The sequence below is a fragment of the Camelina sativa genome, chromosome 9 (assembly GCF_030686135.1).
Source record: "Camelina sativa cultivar CO46 ecotype springtype chromosome 9, ASM3068613v1".
Taxonomy (NCBI): Eukaryota; Viridiplantae; Streptophyta; class Magnoliopsida; order Brassicales; family Brassicaceae; genus Camelina; species Camelina sativa.
In genome coordinates, this window is record NC_141888.1 from 10,788,944 (window position 1) to 10,800,984 (window position 12,041).

General features: G+C 43.0%; 1 protein-coding gene across 1 annotated transcript; it reads right to left on the bottom strand.

The window, feature by feature from the left end:
- Positions 1–1,051: 1,051 nt before the first annotated feature.
- Positions 1,052–1,735, bottom strand: LOC147938049 (uncharacterized). The gene is made up of 3 exons (XM_087465445.1): positions 1,661–1,735; positions 1,342–1,551; positions 1,052–1,255 (listed from the first exon to the last, which is right to left on the bottom strand). The coding sequence occupies exons 1-3, from the start codon at positions 1,733–1,735 to the stop codon at positions 1,052–1,054; spliced, it is 489 nt and encodes a 162-aa protein (XP_087321571.1).
- Positions 1,736–12,041: the final 10,306 nt, after the last annotated feature.

The window sequence follows — 12,041 nt, forward strand, 5'->3', positions numbered from 1 at the left end:
ATAAATAGTATATTTATTTGATTGATATATACATTGTATAGGAAGATAATATTTAAATCATGTTATTACGGTACAAAAGATCTTACACTTCATGATTACTACCTAAAATATTATTAGGTAAAATTATTTACTATATTCTTGATATTTTTAAGTTGTAGCAGATTCCCTAAGATATAGTTGTACGAATATTACAGATTTTCTAATAATATTACTTGATAATATACAGAATTATTTTATTCTAAAGTGTAGATTCGTTTTTAAAATAATAGTCTGGTTACAGATAAGGACAAATCAACAAACTGAAAAACAACTAAATTGATAGGGTTTGGTTATACATTTTTTAAAAATGAGATATATTATGATATGATTCTGAATATTGATTGACTTGTCGAATCAATTTTATTAAAGTTATAAAGCAGGAAAAAACAAATTAATAGATTTGAGATGTGTGAAATATTCTCACTTACCAACTGAAGCTGTATTTTTATATATGTTACAGTTTTTTGGTTTTAATTGCATGTGATGGTCTCTTTTTAGAGAGTGGTGATGTGTGAAACTGTTTGTAACGTGATCTCTTTTTGAATGCATGAGAAAAGTTTTGACATGACAATTGAGTACGAATTTATATGTTGATATGTTCGTATATGTGTTATTCAAATAGAGATCACATCTTACAATTGTTTCACATGCAAAAATGTGTATTCATATTTAGAATAAAAGATATAGTATAATGCAGTTCTTTCAGCTTTATTCATTAAACTAATCATTAAAAAGGTAAGATGTATAAGTATGATTTTAACTGATTATAAAAAAATAAGTTTACGTATAAGTATTAAAACAATAAGCAAAACCAATGTATAAATATAAAAAGTCTCAAAGTGAATAGATAAGGAAACAAAGGAATAAATGTATAAATTGAAACGAAGCAGAATATTAAAAAACAATGACACCAATAGTCTCACAAAGAACTCATGAAAATGAAAACCATAACCAAAATCAATATGAAATTTCAAAGTCTCAAAGTGGATAGATAGTAAAAATCAAAAGAAAATTAAGTGAACAAATTGTTAAGTTCCTTAGAAACACCAGCAGCAGTAGAATCTTCCACTTTTTGTCCAGAGCAATGTTTTTTGGATGTAGATAATTGGTCCTCTCCTTCGGTTTCGTTTGATGAACCTCTTTTTGATGATGGAGTGGAAGAGGTTGAAGCATCCACATCTGATGGCTCACTTCCATCAGTAATCATTAATGAACCCTACAATGTAATAAACATACATCCAATTTGAAACATAATATAAATCTTCTACCTTGAAAGTATATAAACAATAAAAATATTAATACCTGACCACCAGACATTATTGAAGAGGGATCTATATAAGTATCTGAAGGGACAATCTCTAAATCACAGTTCAACCCTTTAGAGCATAATGCAGCTACGTTATAAGTGATGTAGCTCCCCCTAATATTTTTCAACTCAATAGAAAGGAGAAACTCAAAAGTTTTCCCTTCTAAAGCTTTAACTTCGGCAGGGATGGATTCAGGATCCTCCAGCTATTATAGATATAAGTAAAGTGATTGTTATCATGCAATTGTTTACGGAACTAAAACAATAGGATATAAAATTAAAAAACCAAATATTACGATAAAGATGATGATATACCAAGTCATATCTATTGTTAAGAAGTTCTGAAGATTGCATTCCAACCATATCAGCAGCGAAGCTATCAAACACCATACATTTTGCTTCTCCAGTCTTGTCTTTAATTTTAAGATAAATCCATAACCTAAATATAGTTTTATGTTGAACTATTAAAAATACATGAACATAGTTATAGACTGGAGAAGGAAAATGTTAACACACTAAACAAATATCAAACCGGATCAGATCCAGAACATCTAAAATATAAATACATTTTGCTTCTCCAGTCTTATCATAAAAATTATATTGTGAACTTAGTTATTATGGTGATAGAAATACGTATAACTAACTTACTTGGGAGAGACGTTTTTAACTGTAACACCCGCAAACCAATTTTTGGTATTTTGGTAAGGGTGTCGATCGACACCTTCTAGTGAGGCATCGATCGACACCAGTTGTGGCCGGTTTGGTCGGTTCAATTTTAATTGTCCGGTTTGGGGAGTTGGTTTAGGGAAAACCCTAATTCGGGTTTTTAAGAGGGGAGCTCGAGTTTTTCTCCTCTCTTGGCCGCTTTTGTCAAAAACAGAGAGAAAAGAAGTGTTCTTGAGATTGTGAGTGAGATTGTGAGATTTCTTGGCTGTTCTTGAGAGATTGGAGGCTGGGAAGAGTTAGAAGCTTGCTAGGAGTGAGGATTTCGTTCCTACTGTTCAGAATCTTCCTGGAAAGAGGTGAGTGCTTGACCATGGTTGATCTAAGCATGAGATCTCCTTTGTTTTTGTGTGATTTCTTGTTGTATGTGGTGTTTGCTTGCTTGGGTACATTGTATTTGTGATTTCTAAGGATTTCCGAGGTGGTTAGACGTGTTTGGAGTCGGATTTGCGTTGGTTGGATTCGGAGTTCGTCGCTGAGTTTCGCGCAGATCGTGTCTGCAATTGTGGTATCGATCGATACCACTTTTGAGGAGCATCGATCGGCACCTTCTGGAGTAGCATCGATCGACACCCATTTCTAGCATCGGTCGACACTGTTTCTTGCCGAGTCTTATGTTTCCTGGTTTGATGTTTGATTGTGTTCTTGTTGTTTGATGACTTGGGGGGTCTCATATGCTTGTGTGTATAACCCAGTAGATGGGAGGACGGCCTCACTAAGTATTTATGATAATACTTACGCATCTCAATTATTGTTTGTGGTGTGCAGGTAAAGGAAAAGTGTGATCGTGGAATCTAGGGCTATGAGGAGGAGGATGTTCTAGAGGCTTGATTGATTGTGGTCTAGCTGTTGTTAGGTTGCTAGATTAAGTCAATGGAACATCGTAGGATGTTAGCTTTTGGTTATTTCCTTATTTGGTTTATGTTGCTATTGAGAATTGGTTTATTGTTGTTGGAATTCTTTGGTTTATTGGAATTGGTTTTATTTGGTTATTCCGCGGTTATTGATTGATGTTAGGATGTTAGTGGGTATGGGACCACTAGTGAATTAAGGTATTAAAAAAAAAAAAACGGGAAGGGTTGTTTCAATTTGGTATCAGAGCCCTTACGGTTCTAGGTCTAGGGTTCATTGTGCTTTTGCTGTTGATGTTAGGATTACATGCTATAATTGATTGTGTGATTGGCAATTGTGTGTGGCATAAAGTCCTAGAACATCCTCTTCGAGCCTGATTGTGATTCCACGGTGAGTTGTGTTTCTTGTGTATTAGAATTATTGTTTGCTTAGCCTTATGTTCTTGAATGATACAGATGGTTAGGGGTGAGGATGCTGTTGGTCGCGGTCGTGGTCGTGGGCGTGGTCGTGGTCGGGGTCGGGGACGAGGTCAGGTTCCTGAGGCCAGTGTGAGTGTGACCCAGAGCATGGCCAGTGAGGAGGTGGCGGAGTCACAGGTTCATCCTAGTGTGTCTGGAGACCAGGCTGGTTTGGGTGACGGCAGGGCGGATGGGCCCGGTGTCGGTCACGGTGTTGCCCCGGGTGTGGGGGTTGCAGCGGGAGGTGCTCCAGGCAGGGAGGATGTCTTGATGGACTTGCTAGCTCAGGTAGCTCAGGCTTTGCAGCGACTTCCAGCAGTTGTGCCGCCAGTGGTTGGTGGGCAGGATCCAGTAGTGCCGCCAGTGGGTGGTGGACAGGTTCCAGTGGTGCAGCCTGCAGCGGGTTTGCAGGCAGGTGTGCAGCCGGGGGCCGAGGTAGTGGATGCTCAGTATGTTCGGATGATGGAGCAGCTGCGGCATGTGGGAGCAGGGTATTTCTCAGGAAGTACCGATCCGAGTGTAGCGGATGAGTGGAGAGAGCGGATGGAGGATATTTTCCTTTCGCTTAGGTGTCCCGACCGGTACAGGGTGGATCTGGCAGTGTATTTTCCTCAGGAGGCACTTGATCGTATGGAGGCACGGTTCTTGGGTCTGACTCAGGGGAACCGTACAGTGCGGGAGCTGGATGCAGAGTTCAGTCGGCTTGTAGGGTATGCAGGCAGGGCATGGGAGCCAGAGGCGGCTCAGGTGCGGAGGTTTTTGTTGGCTCTGCGGGATGACTTGAGGACTCGGTGTAGAGTGAGGAGTTATGCTACGAGAGCGGAGTTGGTTGAGGTTGCAGCTGGGATAGAGGATGATTTGAGGTCACAGGTGGTTGTGGTCGGTTCTTCAGTGCAGCCACAGCAGTCTCAGCAGTCTCAGCCGTCTTCTGTTCCTAGCAAGGGCGGCAAGCCTGCGCAAGGGCAGAAGCGGAAGTTTGATGCTATGCAGAGGTCGAGGCACGGGGGTGCGAGATGCTTTGGGTGTGGTAGTAGGGACCACAAGGTGACTAGCTGTCCACAGAGAGGTGAGCAGCGGGCAGTGACAGAGCAGCGGGCGGTGACAGAGCCGCGGACCGATACTCGAGTGTGTTACTACTGCAGAGAGACGGGGCATATCAAGCCTCGTTGTCCCAAGTTGCAGCAGAGGGCAGTAGCAGTGTTGCAGGCTGGAGCTCAGCCAGGGGTGCAGCAGGGTGTGCAGCACGGTGTGCAACCGGTGGGTTGGATTGAGCCGACGACTCAGGTGTACTCGACCCAGGAGCCCGGTGGCACTAGTGCAGGAGCGATCACAGGTATAACTTCTGAGATTCGAACTTAGTCAATTCAATAGTTCAGATTATATTTGTTTTTGCTTGTGGTCAAGTGTTAGGTTCTCAACACATGAGATTTGTGTAGGGACCTTGTTGGTGGGCGGGTTTAAGTCCCATGTTATGTTTGATTCTGGAGCTTCTCATAGCTTCATTACTCCGGAGTGTGCCGTGAGTGCGGGGATCAGAGGGGATTCTGGAGAGCGTTCAGGAGTTGTCAGAGTTGCTGGAGGCAAGTTTCTGAGGGTTATTGGACGAGCTGGAGGAGTTGATATTCAGATCGCAGGAGAGTCGTGGCCAGCGGATTTGCTTATCAGTCCAGTGGAGTTGTATGATGTCATTCTTGGTATGGATTGGTTGCATCGGTATAAGGTGCATTTGGACTGCTATCGGGGTAGGGTGGAGTTTGAGCGTCCAGGAGGGAAGTTGGTGTTTCAGGGTATTAGACCGACTTCGGGGAGTCTCGTGATCTCAGCCGTTCAGGCACGGAAGATGATCGAGAAGGGCCGTGAGGCTTATCTGGTTACTATATCTATGCCAGAGTCAGTGGGGAAGTCTACGGTTAGCGGTATTCCGGTTGTGGAGGACTTTGAGGATGTGTTCCAGTCATTGCAGGGATTACCACCATCTCGGTCGGATCCTTTTACTATTGAGCTGGAACCGGGGACGATGCCGTTATCCAAGGCTCCTTACAGGATGGCTCCAGCAGAGATGGCAGAGCTGAAGAAGCAGCTGGAAGATTTGTTGAGTAAGGGTTTTATCCGTCCTAGTTGTTCACCGTGGGGAGCTCCGGTGTTGTTTGTTAAGAAGAAGGATGGGAGTTTTCGGTTGTGTATTGACTACCGGGGTCTGAACCGAGTTACTGTGAAGAACAAGTACCCTCTCCCGAGGATTGATGAGTTGTTGGATCAGTTGAGGGGTGCTACTTGGTTCTCCAAGATTGACTTGGCATCAGGATATCATCAGATTCCTATACATGAGGCAGATGTGAGGAAGACGGCCTTCAGGACGAGATATGGGCACTATGAGTTTGTGGTGATGCCGTTTGGGTTGACAAACGCGCCAGCTGCGTTTATGAGATTGATGAACAGCGTGTTCCAGGAGTTTCTGGACGTGTCAGTCATCATTTTCATCGACGACATCCTGGTGTATTCTAAGAGTCCTGAGGAGCATGCGGTACATTTGAGAGCAGTGCTGGAGAAGCTGAGGGAGCAGAAGTTGTTTGCTAAGCTGAGTAAGTGCAGTTTCTGGCAGCGTGAGATGGGATTCTTGGGTCATATTGTTTCAGCTGAGGGAGTTTCAGTGGATCCAGAGAAGATTCAGTCTATCAGGGAGTGGCCAAGGCCGCAGAGTGCCACCGAGATTCGGAGTTTTCTGGGGTTAGCAGGTTACTACAGGAGGTTTGTTCGGGGTTTTGCGAGTATGGCACAGCCGATGACTAAGCTTACAGGGAAGGATGTCCCGTTTGTGTGGTCACCAGAGTGTGAGGCAAGTTTTGCAAGTCTCAAGCAGATGTTGACTACCACGCCGGTGTTAGCATTGCCTGAGCAGGACGAGCCTTATGTTGTGTATGCAGATGCTTCTAGAGTGGGGTTGGGTTGTGTACTTATGCAGCAGGGAAAGGTTATAGCTTATGCTTCACGGCAGTTGCGGAAGCATGAAGCTAATTACCCTACTCATGATTTGGAGATGGCAGCAGTGATCTTTGCTCTTAAGATTTGGAGATCCTATCTGTATGGTGGGAAGGTTCAGGTATTTACAGATCACAAGAGTCTGAAGTACATTTTTACTCAGCCTGAGCTGAATTTGAGGCAGAGGCGTTGGATGGAGTTAGTAGCGGATTATGATTTGGACATAGCTTACCATCCTGGTAAAGCTAATCTGGTTGCAGATGCCTTGAGTCGGAAGCGGGTGGCTTCGGCTCAGGAGCAGGATATGGAGGCATTGGTAGGTGAGATTAGTGCATTGAGTTTGTGTGCTATCTCACAGGAACCTTTGGGTTTGGAGGCAGCTGATAGAGCAGATTTGTTGAGTAGAGTGAGGTTAGCTCAGGGGAGCGATGAGGGGCTGGTGAATGCCTCTAAGGCTGCGGGTGCAGAGTATCAGGTTTCTGCTAATGGTACTATCCTTGTGCATGGTCGGATCTGTGTGCCCAAGGGTGAGGATTTGAGGCAGGAGATACTGAGAGAGGCTCATTCGAGCAAGTTCTCTATTCATCCAGGGGCGACCAAGATGTACCGTGATCTTAAGAGGTATTATCACTGGGTCGGGATGAAGAAGGACGTAGCTGACTGGGTGGCGAAGTGTGATACTTGCCAGCTGGTGAAGGCAGAGCATCAGGTTCCGGGTGGTTTACTACAGAGTTTGCCTATTCCTGAGTGGAAGTGGGATTTGATCACGATGGACTTCGTGGTGGGACTGCCTGTGTCGAGGACGTTTGATGCTATTTGGGTCATTGTGGACCGTTTGACTAAGTCTGCACATTTCCTGGCCATCAAGAAAACTGATGGAGCAGCGGTTTTGGCCAAGAAGTATGTGAGGGAGATAGTCAGATTGCATGGTGTGCCTGCTAGTATTGTGTCTGATAGAGATTCCAAGTTCACTTCGGTGTTCTGGAGGGCGTTTCAGGGAGAGATGGGCACGAAGGTGCATATGAGTACAGCCTATCATCCTCAGACGGACGGTCAGTCAGAGAGGACGATCCAGATTTTGGAGGATTTATTGAGGATGTGTGTGCTGGATTGGGGTGGTCATTGGGCAGATCACTTGAGCTTGGTGGAGTTTGCTTATAACAACAGCTACCAGGCTAGTATTGGGATGGCTCCTTATGAGGCTTTGTATGGGAGGCCGTGTCGTACACCGTTGTGTTGGACTCAGGTGGGGGAGAGGAGCATATTTGGTGCAGATTTTGTTCAGGAGACCTCGGAGAAGATCCGGGTTCTGAGGCTGAACATGAAGGAAGCTCAGGATCGGCAGAAGAGTTATGCTGATAGGAGGAGAAAGGATCTTGAGTTTCAGGTTGGTGATAGAGTGTATCTCAAGATGGCCATGTTGCGGGGTCCGAACAGGTCACTGACAGAGACTAAGTTGAGTCCGAGGTACATGGGTCCGTTCAGAGTGGTTGAGCGGGTGGGACCAGTGGCATATAGGCTGGAGTTGCCTGAGGTTATGCGTGCGTTCCACAAGGTATTTCATGTGTCGATGCTGAGGAAGTGTCTTCACGAGGGTGATCAGTTGTTGGCTAAGATTCCTGAGGATCTTCAGCCTAACATGACTTTAGAGGCGAGACCAGTGAGGGTGCTCGAGAGGAGAGTCAAGGAACTTCGGAAGAAGAAGATTCCTTTGATGAGAGTCCTGTGGGACTGTGACGGAGTAGAGGAGCAGACTTGGGAGCCCGAGGCGAGGATGAAGGCAAGGTTTAAGAAGTGGTTTGAGAAGCAAACCGCTTGAGCTTGTCTAGCCGGGTCCGAGTTGTAGTCCGTGGCTGGAGCGGGTACGGAGTATTCCAGCCCATCTCTCTTGATATTTGGTCGCTTAGGGGTGGTTGGCTGTGCGACTAAGTATCAAGATGAGGTGGTGCTCGGGATGCGGGCTGTTGGCTCCGAGTTTGTAACGATTATGACATTTTGAGATTAATAAGATGAGTATTTTTCTTTATGTTTGACTGTTGTTGTCATGGGAAAAAGAGAAATAGCTCGGGTTTCTATTTTTGGAAAGTTTCCATAAATAGAAAGTTTCCACAAAAGGAAGGTTTCCATAAATAGGAAGTTTCTAAAATGGGAATGTTTTGTGGAAAGGTGAGGTAGATCTAGCCGGGAGATACTCGTTGGCATCAGTGTTTGTTTTTGCTCTAGGCCGTGTGGGCCCAACTCACGTGATACCGATAGCTCGATGGACTTTGTGGCCAGAGAGTGGGAGTGGTATGTTGCTTCGGATGACGATCCGAGAGCGCGCTTGAGGGTGACGACCCAAGAGCGGGATATGTGAGGCTCCCTGGATACCGTAGCTGTGAGCCGGGGCTCGGCAGTGAGCCGGTATGTCTCGAGGGTTGCGACCCGAGAGCGGGGGGAGTGTGTGTGTGTGACTTCCTGGATGCCGTAGCTTAAGGCGGTTGGCCTGATAGCGAGCCGGCATGATTCGTTGGTTGCGACCACGGACGGGGGAAGCACTGAGTTGTGAGCAGATAGTGTTATGATGCGAGTATATTGGCTAGAGGGAGACCTCGAGGGTCAGTCGGAGGTGTGCGGGCTGTTGCGACAGTGGCACGGGAAACCTTGACTGATGGTGTTTAGTCCGGTCTGGGGACGTGCGGGCCGTGATGACGGTGGCACGGAGGTCCTTGGCAGATGGACGGTATTGCGGGATTCGGGGACGAATCCATATTGGTGGGGGAGAATTGTAACACCCGCAAACCAATTTTTGGTATTTTGGTAAGGGTGTCGATCGACACCTTCTAGTGAGGCATCGATCGACACCAGTTGTGGCCGGTTTGGTCGGTTCAATTTTAATTGTCCGGTTTGGGGAGTTGGTTTAGGGAAAACCCTAATTCGGGTTTTTAAGAGGGGAGCTCGAATTTTTCTCCTCTCTTGGCCGCTTTTGTCAAAAACAGAGAGAAAAGAAGTGTTCTTGAGATTGTGAGTGAGATTGTGAGATTTCTTGGCTGTTCTTGAGAGATTGGAGGCTGGGAAGAGTTAGAAGCTTGCTAGGAGTGAGGATTTCGTTCCTACTGTTCAGAATCTTCCTGGAAAGAGGTGAGTGCTTGACCATGGTTGATCTAAGCATGAGATCTCCTTTGTTTTTGTGTGATTTCTTGTTGTATGTGGTGTTTGCTTGCTTGGGTACATTGTATTTGTGATTTCTAAGGATTTCCGAGGTGGTTAGACGTGTTTGGAGTCGGATTTGCGTTGGTTGGATTCAGAGTTCGTCGCTGAGTTTCGCGCAGATCGTGTCTGCAATTGTGGTATCGATCGATACCACTTTTGAGGAGCATCGATCGGCACCTTCTGGAGTAGCATCGATCGACACCCATTTCTAGCATCGGTCGACACTGTTTCTTGCCGAGTCTTATGTTTCCTGGTTTGATGTTTGATTGTGTTCTTGTTGTTTGATGACTTGGGGGGTCTCATATGCTTGTGTGTATAACCCAGTAGATGGGAGGACGGCCTCACTAAGTATTTATGATAATACTTACGCATCTCAATTGTTGTTTGTGGTGTGCAGGTAAAGGAAAAGTGTGATCGTGGAATCTAGGGCTATGAGGAGGAGGATGTTCTAGAGGCTTGATTGATTGTGGTCTAGCTGTTGTTAGGTTGCTAGATTAAGTCAATGGAACATCGTAGGATGTTAGCTTTTGGTTATTTCCTTATTTGGTTTATGTTGCTATTGAGAATTGGTTTATTGTTGTTGGAATTCTTTGGTTTATTGGAATTGGTTTTATTTGGTTATTCCGCGGTTATTGATTGATGTTAGGATGTTAGTGGGTATGGGACCACTAGTGAATTAAGGTATTAAAAAAAAAAAACGGGAAGGGTTGTTTCATTAACATACTGACAGCAAACCTCACAATAGAACTTTGGTGCTGGTTTATTCTTTTCATCTTCCAACTTAATGCCTTGCTCGAGGATGGTCTTTTTGTTGCATTTCTTACACGCCATATAGACCCAAGAATAATCTCTATCGACTTCAGTTATTGTAAAGGTAGTGTGACACATCCCTACCTATAAAGTTTCATAAGAAATTTAATTTTCCTAAATTTATAACAATACAATGAATAATAAAAATGTTTGGCAAAAATATACCTCAAATGCATGAAGGGCTTCTTGGATAGTCTTCACAGGGTATTCTTCTAATTCTTCCTTTTTAGGTTTTTCCCAAAACACTTTCTTTTGCAATGAATCCATGATCGTCAATTGCAAGCCATCATTGGAAAGCCTAAGATAAAAGTAGAACATTACTGTATTTGTTGATATACAAAATAACTATATATATATGAAAAATTTGAAGGAAAAAACTCACAGTTTCCTTAGATCTTCAGCTTCAGTAATTTATGGATTAATTATAACTTGAGAACAGTCCCAATGATTTTGAACACTCCAAACATCTATATGAATGGTCATTCAAACTAATTTATTAAAATATTGATTACATAATGTTAAAATGTAGTATAATGTCAAAGCACTTACCATTGTACTGATTAACTTTAGCAAACCTAATTAAGCAGAAAACAATACCATCGGTAGACTCGTGGCAAGCTTTACTAATTATTTGGGAGCAGGTACCCCAAAGAGTACACAAAACACGTGTATCCCTGTGAAAATTGGAATCTTTAAAAATTGGAAGAAGGCGATTTGCTATATTATAAGATACAAAAATATGAAAAACATATATTTAAATACGTACGCCGAATTTCTCAAGTGGAAGTCAACTTTTGTTGTTGGTTTGTTTGTCGTAGTTATTTCTTTGATTTCACCACAATCGACAACTTGACCAAAGAAATCTGAGATAAAACATGTTGAATAGATTAGAACAACTAAATAGGTTATATCATTCGTAAATGTAACATAATAAACGTACCGAATAACAAATTTTCATTTTGCTTCCCAGAGAGGACAGCATCATAAGATGCAAATGAAAAAAACATATCATCAGATATATTTTCAGAAGGGTTAACACTTGTCCTGGATGTGAAGACAATCTTCCACTTCAATTCAGATAGCTTGACTGACCCATAAATAGGAGATAAATTAAAAGTTGAAATTAGGTTCCAATTTCCTTGTTGAAGTTTTCTCTGAAAATTCATGATCTGATCCCTTTTCACCGTAGCTGCTATCTTATCACCCTACAAAATATTATTTTTTAAAAAAAATTATAAGTATTATAATTATATGCACTATATAAGAAAATAAAGAATGATTACTAACCGCAGAGTCTACTAAAAACATTTCAATAGTTTCTCCAACTTTAACGTTGTATTGTCTCCACAGATGCAAAATCCTCACATCTATAAGCCAGTTAGTGCGATAAGGCCTGAGAGACTTTAGAGGAGAAATGGGGAGAGGTGAGGCTAACATTGTAGCTTTTTGTGTGTTTCTTGTGTATTTGTTAACATTTTGACCCTACTATTTATATTAATGTTAAAAAACTGAAATAAACATATAAACGATAATTACGGTGATTTTAAAGATATATCCCAAGATAACTAGGGTGATTTTCAGAAATCTCTCGAGAAATTTGAGATTAGATTTATTCCATTTCAATATTCGGATAATATATTTTGTTATATTTATTCCGATAATTTTAGAAAAGAAGGATATAT